The 18,403-nt window shown below is 43.9% G+C and overlaps 2 protein-coding genes across 3 annotated transcripts; one reads left to right on the top strand and one right to left on the bottom strand.

Annotated features, from left to right (window-relative positions):
• The first annotated feature begins 3,208 nt into the window (after positions 1-3,208).
• Positions 3,209-7,327, top strand: cUnh1orf174 (chromosome Un C1orf174 homolog). 2 transcript variants are annotated; one of them, XM_079741693.1, is made up of 4 exons: positions 3,209-3,704; positions 4,219-4,287; positions 4,593-4,991; positions 5,659-7,327. In XM_079741693.1, exons 2-4 carry the CDS (start codon positions 4,237-4,239, stop codon positions 5,842-5,844), a joined length of 636 nt encoding a protein of 211 aa, XP_079597819.1. In that variant the 5' UTR covers positions 3,209-3,704; positions 4,219-4,236; the 3' UTR covers positions 5,845-7,327. The 2 variants fall into 2 exon arrangements, with proteins under 2 accessions (XP_079597819.1, XP_079597818.1); XM_079741692.1 differs by having other exon boundaries at positions 3,210-3,667.
• A 212-nt stretch (positions 7,328-7,539) lies between these two features.
• On the bottom strand, positions 7,540-12,499 carry dffb (DNA fragmentation factor, beta polypeptide (caspase-activated DNase)). Its single transcript, XM_079741691.1, has 7 exons — positions 12,356-12,499; positions 12,120-12,246; positions 11,764-11,949; positions 10,039-10,118; positions 9,115-9,291; positions 8,714-8,814; positions 7,540-8,316 (listed from the first exon to the last, which is right to left on the bottom strand). Exons 1-7 carry the CDS (start codon positions 12,473-12,475, stop codon positions 8,067-8,069), a joined length of 1,041 nt encoding a protein of 346 aa, XP_079597817.1. The 5' UTR covers positions 12,476-12,499; the 3' UTR covers positions 7,540-8,066.
• Positions 12,500-18,403: the final 5,904 nt, after the last annotated feature.

Here is an 18,403-nt window from a genome sequence, read left to right as displayed (position 1 = left end):
GTGAGTATGCATATCAAGCCTGCGCGCTGTATACAAACATACAGCTGAGGAGAAAGCAGTTGTTAAACCCTGTAGATTGAGCAGAAAATACTTTTTAATGTACAGTTAGCTATTAAATTTACCAAGGGGCTATATTTAAAGCTACAAAAATAATGCACGAATCCTAACACAAAAACGCATAGGGCCGTTTTTCTCTTTTTCAACCTGGGACCAAGTTTCAAAAAAGCGTGTTTTCGGCAGTGTTTGTAATACAATGTTTAAAAGAACGGCGTTAGGTAACGCCGTCATTTTTTCAGTAACGGAGTAATCTAACTAATTACTGTTTCCGTCGTTACAACGCCGTTACCGTTACTGTACGTTAAATGCGGTGCGTTACTATGAATTGATTGAACAAACTGCGTGACAACGCACCCCTGGCTCCAAACACAAACTGCTTGTGAGGAGACCGGGTGGGTTAACAACGAGATAAGTGATTATGATTGGCTAAGGCAGAGTCATGTTTCATGGTAGCCAATCGGAGCCAGTGTTTTTACACATGAGACAGGACACGCGCGCCACACACACGCGCACGCACACACAAAACATTCGATGAAGCAGCAGAAATGGCGAGTCCGGAGCAATCCGATGAGAAGTTGGAATTTTCTGTAGTATTCGGCAGATGTTCCACAGCCTTTGCAACCAAGCAAATAAAAATTCAGTTGGAAGTTTATCAGGGCCTTGAATGGGGAGTTCAACCATTTAAAACATTAAGGCCAAGTGAAAACTGCTCAGAAAAATCTGAATTCTTTGACATATAGCAACTTTATTTTTTGACAGTAACGCATAGTTACTTTCCCTGGTAACTAGTTACTTTTATTATAGAGTAATTCAGTTACTAACCCAGTTACTTTTTTAAACAAGTAGTGAGTAACTATAACTAATTACTTTTTTACGTAAGTAACGTTCCCAACACTGGTTTTCGGGACTTCTGCGTTTTCACAAAAAAACAGTTTCAGTGTGGACGGGGCCATTCTTAGATATGTTTTTTATCCGTCTAATAGAACATCGGCAGCTGAGATCAAGTCTTTCTCAAACATTGATTAACTGGTTTAACCAACTACGCTAATGAATCCATTTGTTTATTTAGTTGGAGTCCACACTTTTCATTAATTACAAGTACTTATTCTATAGTTACTGGTAACTATTCCAATAGTAACTAGTATCAATTTCAATTTTACTATTAACTATTCATTAAATGCAATACCTCTGAACAAACTCCTGCTTTGTGGCTGCCTCCACCGGATACTTAACACCTGACAGCCAAGGTAGATAGGGAATCATGGGATTAAAACCCAACTCCTGCAATGATCAAACATTAAACAATGATTCAATTACAACATAGTATAGTCTGCAGACCCTCTTCATGTTTGTCCTGTGCGGAATGAAAAAGGGACTCCTTGACATCTTTGAAATGGTGATTTATTAGGAAAGCAGAGCTGCCACAAGAATTACCGACTGTATTTGCTGTGTCCACTTAATGAATCGTACTTATCTACAAAAGACTTCCTTTATTGAAAGACCGTTTTGACCAGCACAATTAGCCTGGGCTAATGGGAAGGGAGAACTGGTCCTCCATTTTCCTTCTTCTTCAGCCTGGGCTCTGTTATGTCTGCATGACAGTGTTTTCCGGTGTTCCCTTATTTTGATAGCAGCGATGCTGGTTTCCGGTCTGTGTGTGTTCGAGGAAGTTTAAGTAAACAGTTAAACATGTCACAGCTCTCGTAGTTCTTTCAGTGTTTTCACACACAACAGGCTCAATATGATCATCGGTCAACAACAGGCAATACAATAAAGATATGAATGCATATTTAAGGGACCCTGGTTAGAGAGCAGACAAATGCAAATGTATAAATACCAACCTATTTGATTGTAGAGTAGAGAGCATTTATCACAGAAAGAATCCACAGATAACAGTTAGTTTGCAATTGTTCATTTTCACAATAAATCTGCCTTTCATTGCACCTCCATCTGAAGTGTACCAACAATAAGTACCCTTTACAACAGGAGTTCTAGAGAACAAATAGTGACAAAAAACGTACATCAGCAAGGAGTAAAGGGGCGCCCTCTGCCTCTCTGACATTACTGTAACACATAACCTAGATGTGGAGGAATAAGGTAAATAACATACCTTCCCAAGTTACTACCACCGCATCCGCGCGACAACACACACACACACACACACACACACACACACACACACACACACACACACACACACACACACACACACACACACACACTACCCGTTTGCATATTGACTTTGAACCCTATTCACCCTAATAACTCTTGACTTTATTTGTTTCCAACCATTTCTTATTCTTTATACGGTGTGCATGTTTACATTGTTTACTCCATTTAGACTGTCAAAATCCTTGCACTACATTTAAGCCATTTAACATTTCTTTACGTCTTAAACTATGTGCCTTTACTAAAACATATTTTCAACCTCACTTCGCACTACAGCACTCCGCATTTTCTGCAGGAAATGCATTTTCTAGTTTATAAATGTGCATGCACATTGTGTTAATGACAATGGAGTTTAATTTAATTACATTTAGACACAACACAAACCAATGTAGTCAACCTAAACCAGTGCACACAACACAAACCAGCTAATGAATCAATTATCCAGATATTTATTTTGTAAAAAGAGGAAAGAGGGAGTTGACTATCTCATCAAGACGATATCATCAGGTTTAAATCTACGTGAGTTAGGAACATCTTTGAAGGTCTATCTGTTGCTGACGCTGATGGGGATGGTCCCCAACTGTGCCATTGACATCGTCTTATTATCCCAATGTTACACAAATGCAAATCGATTAATCTGTGATAGGCTTACATGCGTATAATGTGTATGTTGTTATATATGTTATTATATTCACTCAATCACTCATTGAGTGAACATTGCGGAGCTAATAGCGCCCTCGTGCGTATTTTATTATGTACTTGCATTGCATACGATTGGCATGAAAATGGCGGACCATCTAGTACCTCACTCGATCTTCTAGGGGTCGCGGACTCACGACGTATGTGTCACATGGACCTATTAAAGAATGATGTGTCATGACATTGTAACAGTGTTATATGGCAACTAAAGTAATACAACGATATCTTCTCCGTGTCGTTCTTTGAACCTAATAGTTGACGCGTGAGTTTTGTGTGCACGGGAACGCAAATATTCTCGCGGCTTTAACTCATTCATCGGATCTCAGGCAAACGCAGCGTGAACCTTACCCCTGTAGTACGATTTTTTCTCTACCTAATATTTTCTGTGGCCAATTGTGTATCAAATATATATGTACAGTACAGTCCATAGGCAGCACCTGCAACCAATGACCCGGCTACCAACGCGGCGCCCCACCTCCGCGACGCGTCGTCGACCTACGGTTGAACTGTCCTCGGCGGCTCTCCCCTTCCACTAGAAAATTCGTAGGAATCAAGCGATCGACGCTTGAACCCGGGCCCCATCGATTCTCCGTGTGTCGCCTGCTCTTGGAACCATGTAGCTCTCACGGACGAGGATTATGAATAATTCGTTTGTTTTACGACGAGCAGCAGTTTATCGCGCCCCGGTGGAGGAACCCCGGAGGGAAACGTCGAGGCTTCGCAGATTCGGAATATGAGACATGTGAGATGTGTGTGTGTGTTTGTGTGAGGCAGTCAGTGTAAGTAACACCATTAATGGCCACTAGCTAATTAAGGAGAATCGGGTTAAACGCTAAATTAGCCAGACTAACTACAACTGGTGAGCGAAATGGGGCCATTCACGGCTGTGTTTTGATCTCCACGTTGAGCTGTTTAAATGATCGTGAAACCAAAGTTTGATCTTTTGGCCACCGGTGTCCAACGCGTCTTGGGGAAATGTGAGAAATGTTTTTTTTTGATAAAGTGCTCACATGAAAGTGACACACCACAGACCACACAGGTTATATTAATACAACTCGTGTGAGTAACAATGTGTGGAGACGAGGGAGGGATGCACAGTCTTGCCACCAGCCGTGTGTGTGTGTGTCTGATCCCTCAGCTACGGCGCTGCTAGCTCCCCACTTTAGCTTCACATGATGTGCGTGTAGACAGAGGCTCAAGTATGATAACACACCAAAGTTATGTCCATACCTGAGATTATTTATAGATTGTGCTGCGATATAACAAAACGAAACTAAATGTTTTCACTTTCAGAGGTCTGGCTTGGGAAACATGAAACGCAGAATGAAGACTTGCAGTTCGGATGTCAAAGCATCCAGTAAGGTTAGTGTTGTGTCGATATTTTAAATGTCGCATTTACAGAGACACCACCCTTTTTATTTTTCTTGATAGTTATGTTTTATTTATCTCTTTTCATTAAAAAATGTATTTTAAATTGTCAATAGCGACTATCGTGACTTATCTTTTTCATAACACGTCATTAATGAACAGGGCAACATGGCATCTAGGAAGCCTACAGTTTAAAGGCGGACCTGAGGATTTTAACCATGAATTTCAACTGGGAGTAAGAAACCCTATCCACTGTTAGACTATCCTGCCCCTTACAACACCTTATCCTCAAACCACAGGCCTCCACCGGGAGACGAAGGGAGATCACAAACCGGAAACGACATAAGTCTGACAAGACTGAACCGACTTCCTGCAGCCATATCTCGGGGATCCCTCCGTCCGACAAACTGTCCCTCATCAGCTGTGAGTGCCAGCGGGCCCCCAACAGAACACGCTGCACCGCCTCACCCCTGCCCCTTGAGGAGCAGGAGGGCAAGGAGAACGAGGAGAGGAGGAGGAGGAGTGGTGGCTGCAGGGTGAGCTGTCTCCCGGAGAGCGGAGAGGACCAGGAGATGGGTGGCGGGGAGAATGACGTAGGCGGGGCTGGCGGTGGCGGCGCTGAGAGCCTCTTCCCCGATGACGACAGCAACCAGATCCTCCCCGTTGAGCAGTTCTTTGGGAACCTGGATGCCATGCAGGTGAGACTGATGGCCATTTTTCACCAAATAAGCTCTGGTTTTGTAATTGGTTCCGTTCAGGATTCTTGGGACCTCGTTGCTTTCTAGCGAACCAACTCACAACCAGTTTTCAGTGGAACCTTTTCAATCAGGGATGCATCGCACAACTGGATCTTATCACACTAGTATTGTCACTCTTGTGACACTCTTTCCAACCTGTAGAATAATACAGGCCCTCTGAAAGAGCACTCGGGTCTATTCTTTGTGACGTTTATATTCAGGACAGTTGGATTTGTGACGGTTAAGAGCCAGCCTTTGTGACGGATAAGATCCAGTCTTTGTGACGGATAAGATCCAGTCTTTGTGACGGATAAGATCCAGTCTTTGTGACGGATAAGATCCAGTCTTTGTGACGGATAAGATCCAGTCTTTGTGCCAGTTAAGATCCAGTCTTGGTGACAGTTAAGATCCAGTCTTTGCGACAGTTAAGATCCAGTCTTTGTCTCAGTTAAGATCCAGTCTTTGTGCCGTTTAAGAGCCAGTCTTTGTGACGTTTAAGATTCAGTCTTTGTGACAGTTAAGAGCCAGTCTTTGTGACAGTTGAGATACAGGCTGTATGACGGTCGAGATACAGTATTTTTACGGTTGTATTGGTGACGCTTGTATCTGCTACTGTTGGGTTTTGCAGGACGGGCTTCCGACAGCGGCGTCGGGAACTGGGGCCTCGCTCCGGGCCCCACGGGGGGAGAACCAGCAGCGGCGCCGGAGGCACTACTTCGCCCGGGTTGACAGCGAAGAGGAGGAGGAGGAGGAGGAGGAGGAAGAGCATCTAAGTGATGGAGACATGCAGCTCAGCCACCCAGGGGACAGTTAGTTGTGGAGCCCGTACATCCTCCACTCCGAACGGAAATCTTTTGTTTGCCCGTGTAGGAGGGTTGTTACATCGTGGTAGTTATAACGCATGTGCCAAATTTATATTTCGTAAAGTGGAACCATCTTTTGGATCTGATGGGCCATTATTATCATTGTGGTTTTTAAAAATCGTTTTTATATCGTCAGAAAGGTGACTACAATATCAGGGTTTGGGTTGGATCAACCAAATGATCAGCCCTTCTGTAATCTTGGATCCATGCAGCACTTAATCCTAAATTTAAGTCAACGAGTCCACTGCCAAGTACATATCAAACGGCCATTTGTTTGTTGTCGCCTCATCTCCTTAGAAAGTTGATCATTTTTATAAAGTTCCAACGAAGGCGGAACATTTTTTTAGAAGCAGTGCGACCAAGAGCTGTGATCCTGCAGCGGTGGAGCCCTTTCGATGGCCTGGTTCTTGTCCTTTGTAACGGTGGCCCTAGTGAACGGCCACAGGTCCCAGAAGACCCTAACGTTCAAGCCAATAATCAACACATGCCACTTTCCCATCCATCCCATCACTGCGTTGGAGCAGCTCAATGACGTTCACTGTGTGTAGTTCAACACTGAATCACACGATACCGGGGCCGGGATGGTGGTGGGGGACCACCCTTTCATGCAGTCCCGGATTTAAAGACTATGTTGTAAAGTTTTACGATGCCCATAAAACCGGACCGCCATTACCCCCCCCCCCCCCCCCCCCAAGAAGAGGACAGGAACATATGTGCGCACGCCGCAAACACCAAAGAACATGCAATACTATATATAGGGACCCCGCCACCGTTGCATATTATGTAAAATCCATTATTTCTATTTTAGCATGACGCCTCTTGCTCATCTTTGCTCTTTGTTCCCCTGAGACATCAGCGTCTCGCTCCGCTTATAATCCTTTATTAATGTGTGTTGTGGATGCGAGCCTTTGCTCCGTCGGCGAGTTGCCATCTATGAGAGGGCAGACGTACCGGAGCATGCCTTCATCAGCACTAACTTTGGCTCAGTCCAGTCTAACTGGCTGGGTCTCGCTCTCGTGTTGTCTTGCATTTACCAGATGTGATCTGATTGGGCATTTTCAAGCCATTTCAAAATGTGTCCACTAGAGAGCTCACAAGTAATCGCCCAGATGTATGAGAAATAGGTTGAGGTGATCCCTGATTACATCCTCCCTCCCAGGTAGACTGTGCCAATAGCAACTTGTGATTTTACTGGTGGATAGATATTGAAATGGCTTGTCTATATAAAAAAAAATCCCCATATAGTAAAATATTGGCTCTTTTAAAGACTGAAGACATTCTTTGTGTGAAACAGAGCAACCTGATCTTATTGGGAGCGACAAGATTTTTGATGGATCTTGTTCTTTGACCTGACAAGAATGTGATGAATGCACCACAATGTCCTGAATGTAACTACTCTCACGATGGGTCAGGTCTGCGAGAGCCACTTTGTACCTTCCATCCATTGAGATTTTAAATCATTGCACTAACAAAATACTATTCACATGAGCAGTAATCTGTTGTATATTTTATAATTGTAGAGACCAACCAGATGGCATTAGGTTTGTAGTCTTGATTTACCATCTGCCTTTTATTTATGCTTAATTGTTTGTTTATCTGAATGCATCAGCGCTGCTTGAACGCAAATACGTCCAATAACCATAATAGTCCGAGAATGTACTTTATTGTTCCAGTGCCAAACAAATAAACGGCCCTGCCTTTTTTTGCTTGGAAGCTCAGCTGATGCGTGCGTTTTTACTTCACCAACCCGTAAACACAATGCATTTCTCACAGCAACAATTTTCCCTGCTTCTCAACAATAGTTTATCAGTTTCAACACTAGTGGGAGAATATTCACAGTTCTTCTCCATTCAACTGAAATGAATTAAAATGCACAAAGAATAGCATTAAAGGTGACATTATACCACCAGGTTTGAGTGTGATTAGCCGTTACAAGCTGTTTGAAAATCTGCCTCTTCTGACATCACAAGTGGGCGTGTCCACCTAGATGTGTGACTGATAGATGAGCAATGTTTGCTACAGTCCACCGGGTAGGCTGGTAGACTGATCTATTCAGCATACATCTAGGTGGACATGCCCACTTGTGATGTCAGAGGGAGATTTTGAAAACGGCTTGTAACGGCTAATCACTCTCGACACCTGGTGTTATGTCACCCTTTAATAAACAAACGATTCATTTAATACGAGGGCGCTTCCCCTTGCCGGGGGCTTTGGGCTTGGGGGTCTTGGTGGCCCGCTTGTACATCTTCTTGCTGTCGCACTGCAGCAAGTGGGGCACCTTCTTGTGGCACACGAAGTGCACCAGCCTCAGGTTGTCCGTGGTGAACAGCAGGCGGTAGAAGTAGGTGAGGTTGATTGCGCCGCTCTGGTGGTTCTGCACGGCGTCCACCAGCGCTGGGATCACCGCCCTCTTCTTCTCGATCCTGCTCACACCAGAAGGAGAACAAGATGGCGGTGGTGTCGTTAGCGTGTACTTCTGAATATACGGTAATCTAACTGATGGCTCTTATGCTGAAGAGAAGTCAGTGTGAGCGGTTTAAGAAATGTTAAGAAGCAGGTCAAAGGAATTATTTCAAGAACACATAGAAAAGACCCCGAAAATGTTTTTTTGAATCTTGGGTTGAAATGGAATGAAACTCTGGGAAATATAAACATTTAGCAGACTAGAGGTGTTACTGTCTGCTTAATTCCTTATCGTTACGGATAAAACTAGCCATTTTGGTTCATGGGGTTCTCTGTGTATAACTGTCCAAAGGTTTTATTGACTCGGAACGCCTACTGTTAGTGCTTGGGAATGTACTTCCTAAAAGACGAGCTTACCTGTGATCCAGGTTCCATGTGCCGAAGTTGATCCGGCTTTCTTTGTTGCCATAGGGATTGATTGAGTGGAGGGACTTGCATAGGTCCTGGTCAAAAGCCCCCTAGTAGGTTAAAAATAATGTTGGAGGGGGACAGTGACAGACTACAGGGTCCTAATTAATTAAGAGAGAGTGAGCGAGAGAGACTGCGAGGTTCGTTATGAGTTCCACATGGCGTGTCACAAATTGTATTTTTATTACATAATCAATGTACAAAGAATGTTATTTACGAGCTGTGTTGTGAGTTGACGCTTGCGGTCACCCTCGAGAATTCAAGCTTTTAAGTTAAGACGGATGATTAATGATGAGCCAAATGCAAAAGCGCTAATACAAAGTGCTGCTCCGGGGGTGAGAGTGTGTCACCTGGCAGGTGAACCAGCCCTGGGCGGTACACAGGCGGTTCTTCTCCTCCACCTCGCTGCGGTCGAAGTAGCGTCCGTTGTACCTGTCCGCCTTCAGCAGGTCTGTGATGCCACGCGCCGTCTTGGCAAACTCCTCCTTCACCCTGGGGCTCTGGCTGCTGTTCGTCGCGACTTCCAGCTAAGGAGGAGGAGGAGGATGTGGTTTACATCAATTACACTATCAATTAAGTTCTGTTCAAAGGGCGGCTATTGTACAAAGTCTCTCCCTTGCCTATGCACATCTTAGCAGCGGATTGGTGTATGACTGGTGGCAGAATTGGACAACTCAAGTGTGGCGTGTCTTGACGTAGCTATGTTGTGAATGTAAAACAATCTCTTTGAATGTAGCTCATCGTTTAGATGACAAACACCAGCTTTTGGTGTTGTTTGTCATCTAAACACCAGCAACACCTGCCTGGTCAATGTATATTTACTTGTCTAGTTGGGTCTATACTGCATGCCATGCCACACAAATGACCCATTATTAATGTTATGAGCCACACATGTTGTTCCCTTCTGTGAACTTCTTTAAACTGGGTCTAAATTGGGTCTTGTGTGGGGCCACAGTGCAGATAATGGATTGACTATGTTTTCCTAAACAGAAACATTGTTTTCTGCATAGCCACTTCAAAAACCAAAGCCACTACAACAGCTGAGCCAGATGCAGTTTGCATGCAGTGCAGTTTGATATGTGCGAATTGCATATCATAAGTTCTTCGATTGTATGTTAGGCAGACTTTTCCAAAGCAACTTACAAGTGATGCTGCAAAACAAGAGTTCACCGAAGTTTTTGCAAATAAATGTACACTGAAAAAAAACCATCTAGCTTTAGGAAACAGAACATAATGCATTTTATGAATATCATGTTAATGAGTTTGGCATTTACCTCCTTCATATACCCCCGGATTCTGCCCTCACAGTTGGACTTCATGTAGGCTGACTTGGTCTTGAAACGCGGGAGCAGGCCTGAAGTAAGGAGTCAGAATGAGTTCAGGGTTCGTCTGGGATCAAGGCACTCAAGATTGTATTACATTTTATTCTAAGGGCTCAATAAAGTTTTAATGGCACTTTTACATCTCCCATTCTTGCATCAGGCACTCTTGCGCCCACTGCAGGGTTAACACAGGCGGACCTCATTCATTACGGCTGTGTTCTTTTTATGAATGCCAGAGAACTAAATACACACAGCCCATACTGGGACCCATTAAATCAGACCTTTATGAAAGAATTTGCCAAAATATGATCATCTTTATGTGGCTTGTACGTGTAGGTATTAACCAAGCTTCCAATACAATGCATTAAAGATCTTTGACCCAAGACTGACCATTTAAAGGTCCCATGGCATGCTACTTTATGGATGATTTAATAAAGATATTAGTGGGCCACTAACACAGTATTTGAAGACGTTACCGAAATTCAGCCATGGTGCAGAATTAAAGCCACTACGAGCCAGTCACAAATTGAGCTTTCCCAAACGCGCCGTTTCGGTGTCTGTCGCTTTAATGCAAATGAGGAGGAGAGAGGCGGGTCAAGGAGGAGGGTGGGGGTGTGGCCCTAAGCAGCTTGCGGCCACGGTACCATGCGCTCTGTTTACAGTGGATGTATCGCAATGGCGAGGCGCACAGCCTTTGGCTGTGTTCTGTAAATATTCTAGAACACTCCGGGTGCTCCGGCGGGAGTCCTGGGGCTCTATATCTAAATAATATATTATACATAGATATCTATATCATATAATACATATTATCATGGCCAAAAGCTGTGTGCGCCTCCAGACTATATTACGAATCTCAAACGTCTCTGGTTCTTCCACTACCTCATCAATCTGAAGTAGACTGAACCGCGACATGGAGGAAAAAGGGATTGTTGCCCGCGATTGTCTCCCGCCGGAGCCTCGCTGCCGAGGGACAGCGGGCAGCAGCGAGGCGCCAACGCCTCGCCCGCGGCGGTGGTGCCTTGGCAGCGGGCAGCGAGGCTCCGGCGGGAGAAAATCGCGGACAAGAATCCTTGTCCTTTCTCCTCCATGTCGCAGTTCATGTACTTCAGGGAGTCATAGCCAAAGTTCCTTTTCCCCAATTCCTTACAACCCCCACTACAGTCTCGTTGTGGAAATACAAGAGATGTCAGAGAACCCGACGTGTTATGCGCCATAACACCAACAGCAGAACGGTAATCCAAATAACAAAGAAGTGTACAACACTTGGGTTAGAGCACGGTCGTAGCTCATTGGGCAAAGCAGAGAAAGGGGAGGTTACATGTCCCCGTGTACGGGGAAAAAATCCAAATCGGCGTCTGAGCTTTGTTTTTTCAAAGGCAGAGCAGGATAGTGCTCGTTTTACACCTAACGCCATTTCTAGCTACTGGGGGACCATAGGCAGGCTAGGGAACTCATAATAAGGTTAGAAAGTGAATTGTTCATGCCATGGGACCTTTAATTTCACCAGTCTCTGAGGACAAACTATATTCTCTATATTAAAGTGTATGATCGCCTATATTTTGTCTTCGAAAAATATTTAGAATAGTAAAACAATTTTTTCCACAAAGTTTATGTTTTCCCTGGTATGGGTACACCCCTATTGAAATGATTATAATTAGGCTATAGGTCGTCCTTCACCTTCAAACCACTCTTGGTCGTCCTCCCTGCTCTCCATCTCTGAGTGATCCTCCAGGCCGACCAGACTGTCTGCCAGCAGCTTACGCCGCTTGGCGGACCGGTCATCGGAGCGGAAATACCTCGCCGCCTCAAGGAGCTGACTGGAAGTCCGGTCTATGCTCAGCAGCCCAGCGATTTCATCCATGACTGAAAACACAATGGGAAATGTAGATCAGATAAGGAAAAATACTTTCTGTTTAGAAAAGCACGTACAGTATGTAACAAATAAGAACCGCCACCATGACAACAAGCAAATACGTTGTACTAAATATATGGTCACCACGTGACTTAAAAAGTCACTTTACTGGGTTACTTACATCCGTTCCAAGCCTCGTCCCCCGACAGCAGCACCAGCTCCACGTTACGCGGCAGAGTTTTAAAGTACTCCTCCGTCAGCTCGGTCCCGTCATCGTGCCTGCAGACCCGAGCGCCATTCAGCGGCTTCTGCGGGGCAACAAGCGGGTTCAAATGTGGTTTTAAGTCCGAGTGTTGTTGTTAACGGTTCGGTTACCCGAATGAAAGATAAATGAATAGCCTAGCTAGAAAGTCGTACCTTTAACAACTTGCAACCCTTTTTGAGCAACTCTTTCAAATCTTTGGCGGCAACACCGTATTTGTTGGTTTCCCCGAAACTCCGAAGTTTTACAGGTTTAGTGCTCTCGAGTGCGCACATCTCCGCGGACTGCTTCCGACATAAAGTAGCCCTATACTACTACTACTACTTCTACTACTGTACACACCCGCAGGGCTGCTTGGAGACCCCTCCCTCCCCCGGCCGAAAAGACAGAGGCCATCACACCAAACGGAACTGTTCTGCTTTTCGCAGGTCATTGTAGGTTTATGAAATAAATAAGGTATAATAACTTTAATATCTACCATGGGTGGTTTCACGATATTCCCATGGGGTTGTTGAGGTTTTCACAACCGAACCAGTATGTTTTATGTGTATTTTATGTGTAACAACAGTCGTACCCGTTATTTTGTTTCCATTGGACCTTGGATATAAAAAAATATAAAAATGCATTTGATTGGTGCTACCCACAGTGGCCACCGGGCGGCGGTACATCTTTATACTTCTGTTAATTTACTATTAACAACTCTGAAGAAGAAATCCATAACAACCCAAATATTGCCATAGAAACGTACACCAAGCCACGGGAGAAACCAAGTGAGAAGGGTCCCAGTACTTAATCATAACTATTTTGTATTATATAATATTCGCACATCGGGAATAGGATAAGAATTAAAATAAGGAGACACACTAATAAATGAAGATATATTCACAACGTAGCTTGACATGCATGTTATTGTTGCTCGAGTATATATTAAATATGATAACACCCACGAACCGAATAAATGGTATGTGGTAACAATATGGCGGCCTTGATTTTGAAAATATTTCGGCTTTAAAAAACACTGCATACACTCGAACCGGGTTGTTTTCAACAGTTCTTTTACGGGGGCAACAATGCCGAATTTATATGTCACATACTTAATACAAGAATAACAAAACATGTCCTCTAAGACAGAGAGTTGGAGAGAAGTCTTTGAGAGAGCCCGGGTAATTCCCCCGCACAGCCAGACAGTACGTCAATCTCAGGAGGCTCATCTCACTGCATCTCACGGCTTTCAAATACTCCTAAACCGTGTCACTGGACCTCACATACAACAGGTATATTTGTGTCTCCATACCTCACTTTATTTCCCCGTGCGCCAAACGGCGCTGTTATATAAGCAATGCCACTATAGCTATCCGCTTACCATACTGTGATTTATTTTTCTCTAATCTGTCTCTCCCCTCCAACCCCCACACCCACACAAGACGGCTGAGGCGACAGAGATAGACCGAGGTGTCACTTACCAGTTGCGGGTGACTCTGTTTGATAGAAATCACCTGCACTTCTTCGGGAAGACATGGAAAAGCTCCAACCAAAGGATGAAAAGCAACCACAAGATACAGTTCAACGAGGTAGCTACATTAAATATGCATGACACTAACTTGCCCCATCCATGATTCATTGATTCAGAAATCTGATTGTTGTCCTCATTGGTTAGATGCATCAATCATATTGCATATATATATTCATTAACAGTATGCAGCATTAGGGCATGTTCCTCAAGGATGCCTGGCTAGATTCCACATTAGAGATTGAACTCAGAACCTTTCATTTGGGAATCTAACACAACAACCATTTGACTAACATGCGATACATGTAGGACTATTATTAATTGTAGCACTGTAAAAGTAGGGATGGAATATTTTTTATGTAAACCTATGACCTAAGGGGTACGACACACTGTGATGCCTTCACCTTGCTGAGGGCTTGGATAGCAGCCTTCTTTTGACCCCAAAAAGAGATTGCCCCAACTCACCTTTTACCCATGTCTGCGTTTGATCCCACTGGGTGAAGGCACCGATGTATCTTGGCCTTCATCTGATTGGTGAAGTACTGTCCAACCAACAACGCTACTTACATTTTGTCAGTGTACCATCACTCATGATGACAGAGGGTTGATGCTAGATGCCACGGGGTCAGGGTGAAGGCCCGGAAGTAGTTTGCCCCTGGCCCCTGACCTTCTGTGCTTTACCCCTTTAGGATATAGTAACAGCAATCTACTGTTTCCATCCTGGGAGTAAAACAACCCAAATATCCAACTAGCTTATGATAGCTAACGATATTTGGTTGGGACAAAACATAGCATGGATGACTTACAGGATTTAAATAATAATTCTTTAATTTCATTAGAAATCAATGTTAAACTATGGGCCAGACTGTTATTCTTTTAAAACGATGGGACACAGTTGGTCTACCTACTTTATTTTGGCCTACATTCCATTATATGACTCAGGAAATTAGCCAACTAAAAAAATGTATTTGTAGTTGTTGTCGTTCCCAGTTCCACCTCTATGACAACAACCGGTCTTTTGCCTGACGACCAACCGCTCCTCTGATGAAGCACCGTGGTGTTTTCATTTCAGACAGGTTGGCCTTTAATTGCTTCAATTTGTCACCGCCACACAGTTTTCTGGCTCCTGTGATTCATAGCCTGCAGTAACTATGCAGTAGCCTAACTCTGCAGCGCTCTGTAAGAGTCTTGAGAAATGTGTTGGCCTGACAACGCAACACACACGATTTCCATTCCAGAAATGAAACCACTTAAACGTGGCTTATTGTTCATAACAACAATTGACTTCACGTCTTGAGTGTATAGCAAACGCCTACAGACGCCTCCATTTTGTTCTACCTGAAGGTCGTAATCATTAGCAGTAAAATAAAAGGATCCCTCCTCACATTGTTTGAGTGTATTGCCGTCATCGTGTACGTTTCCTACCCCCTTCCAAACCAGAGTAATGAGAAGGCAGACCCGATGGAGGCCGTACACCGGGGGCTGTGTATTCATCTCTCTATCAGAGTGACGGGAATACTGGATCGTTTCCCTATGTTGTTAGCCACTGTGGTTTTTCACTGGCCTCTGAAGGACAGCCAGGAGTTACAAATCCAGACTAAAAGAAGAAAATCTTAAAAGACTATGACTCACAAGTCAGTGGATGTGTTGTACAGCGAGAGGTTCATACCAGAATAAGTTGCCTCTCTGTGCCTCTGTATTTAGATGTGATATCAGACCTCGGAGGAGGTCTCGTCTAGGGCGTAATTCAACGTAGAACCGGGCCAGCCAAACTTCTACCTGCTCTTTATTAAACCCAAGTACATTGTGTGGTATTAATTATTTACAATTATACCAAAAATAAAAAAAACTAATCTTTAGGCCGTCTTCAGAAGCACTCCTTAAGGAACACTTTGCCAGTGCTGAACGCTGCCGGCTGTATTGTAATGGCCCCCCACTTGCCCCCAGTCCTCAACAGGGCAGTACACAGAGTGTGCGCTGTGAAACGTTATTGAGATCTGCCGTTTCCAAAGCGGCACATGTTGTGCTAGTTTTGTTGTTATCCCTCTATTGACCCATTCCCTCATTGCAGGTGAACACTAAAAACAAAGCTTCTCCAGGACAATCAAGGCGTTGCTGGGTCCTCTTAACCCTCTACTTTGTAATCAACCCAGATTGCATTAGTCGGAATGATACGTGAGTGTATTCGCAGGCTTACGGCCCCAAAGCTGTGTTGTGAAACTCCAAGTCAGCACTCTGTTCAGCCAACTTAATTATTCTCTCATTAGTGCGTTGTTGTGCGGTACATGCCACTGACAATAGGCTAAATGTGCATGTGCACCGTATAACTACACGAGCAGGGAAATTACAGTCTCTGCATCCTCTTTTCAAGGATTGTGGCACAAGATCTCTCATGAATGTTGGCATTATGGTTTGCCATTGCCTGGGAGAGGGAGGTGTTGATGGATCTTCTGAGAAGCCCGTTACGGGTCCATTAAGAGGGGTTTTAAACCAACAGTAATAGGAGTGCCTGCAGCTTTATAGATTGTCTTCAGGAAGATCTTTTGTAGAAGAGCATGTAACCTCGCAGACGCACGCACGCACGCACGCACGCGCACACGCACACACACATACATACATACATACATACATACATACATACATACATACATACATACATACATACATACATACATACATACATACATACACCCCCCCCCATCTGATTGGAGGTTTAAGTACTTGGATGAACAAATAACATAAAGCATGTTTGACATAGTGACATCACAAGTGGGAGGGTCCACCGAGATGTATGCAGGATAGATCAGTCTACAAACCTACCCATTGAACTGTAGCAACTTGTAGACTTCTCTATTCGTCTAGGTTGACCCACTCTGGATGTCACTTAGTCACAGGGCTGGGAAGATTTTGAATCATCTTCATTTGGCTTATCACATTCAAACCTGCTGGTGAAATAGGGGCCCTTTTACTTATCAGCACTTTGGTAACAAATGGAGTAAATACTTTCTTCTGCCATACCTTCATGTCTGTTGCATTTTCTTGCAACTGATCTGTGCTGTCCAATTAAATCAACCTGTTCATGAAAATCGCTGCAGTGCTGCGATATAGGAGTTTTCAATTTCCAAATGTTGCTGGTTCCCCATATTACTTTTCCATTACCATTACGACTGGAAGGGGAGACTAGGGAAACAAATCTTTGATGGCAAGATATTGAAAAGTGGGCTTTGATGATGAAATATGCAGTTACACATTGGAAATTGGATCAAATATAGAGGCGGCTATGGCTGGGAGTGCCAACGGGAACATTTTCATTGATTCATGCATTGTGATGGGGCCCACGAGAGGAGTATGAAAAACCTTCTAGTGCCAACTTTCAGGTGCATCTCCTCCCATTAATTACATTGTTATTTTTACTCTTTGAACATTTGTTTCAATCCTATTGGTCATCTATTAACCATGTGATCCCCTTATAACTTCCTTATCAATCCTCAACGTTTCATCCTCTCAGACTCATTCTTTTTGGAACGGCTGTAGTCTTTCATCTGTGTTTGGACTGTGTTTCTGCATTCCCAGTTCTGGTGAACAAGTATGGTTATTACCTCCATTTCCACGACTTACTTTCACAACATTCTCAATGTGCGCCTTTATATAAGTGGAATTATACCTTATTTTTTTCCCTCCTCAGAGGACTGCACAGAGTCTTGCTAATTGTTCTCCTCTCCCAGCTGTGTGTAATAAAGACATAACGACTTGTGAAGTTGGACCTTTAATCCTATCACTCGTCACGTTTTGGTAAATAATTAACATCTTATGGTCTGTTGTCTCCGTAACGGCTAATCCAAAGGACCAGTATGGCATGTATTGTTTTGTCAGTACTGGTACACTGGCATCTAGCTAAATGGAATATAATGACTTTGATGAGCTACCAGCTGTGTTAGCCTGCTAGGACACCTGCTTAAAAAAGGCTAGCTCTGCTAATCCTGGAGATGGCTTCTGTGAGCAAGGCCCATGCTAGTTGTAATTCTCAACATGGCTCTCTCAGTCCAGCAAAACAAGACAATATGTTTTTTACGACAGCGATACCACCACGATAAGGATTTAGGGTCAGAGGTTATCACACATACAATTCATTCCTGTCCACCCATGGCACCCCACTTGGTGTGTGAGCTATCTCTACTCGGGGTTCACTGAACCACTGGACCATAAGGGGCACTTGAATTGTGAGAGAACGGTGGTGAAATGCTGTTGTTCTGTCATTCATAATGGGGTTGGGAACACTGTTTCTATCTTGTTTTGGTCGCGACTGCTTATTTGTCAGCCAGCGGGATTGCAATACTTTAAGGGGTGACAATTATCTCCTAGTATGATTAAATGCTCTGATTTGAGGTGGCTTCCCAACTGACACTTTTTAAATTGTGAAAGAGGTCGTGCAAAATAATTATCTCAGTGCTGATACAACGGAAAACAAAAAAAACCTCCCTATAACCGCCTGGTCGAAGACCGAATTTAGTCGTGTTTATTTTAAACCGGCAGGATATTTATGAAAGTGGTTTGCTCAAATATGAGCGTGGCCCCCCCATTGTATCCTCAGAGGATTCCTCTGGCGTTTTCTGTTTACTTCGCCGCCAGCCTCCCTCCACTCTGTTCTCCTTTCACTACTTATCCATGCAGATCTGGAGTCGCTCTTTGCAAT

This window comes from Pollachius pollachius (genome assembly GCF_949987615.1).
Source record: "Pollachius pollachius genome assembly, chromosome: 8".
Classification (NCBI taxonomy): domain Eukaryota; kingdom Metazoa; phylum Chordata; class Actinopteri; order Gadiformes; family Gadidae; genus Pollachius; species Pollachius pollachius.
This window is presented reverse-complemented; position numbering and strand designations above follow the sequence as displayed.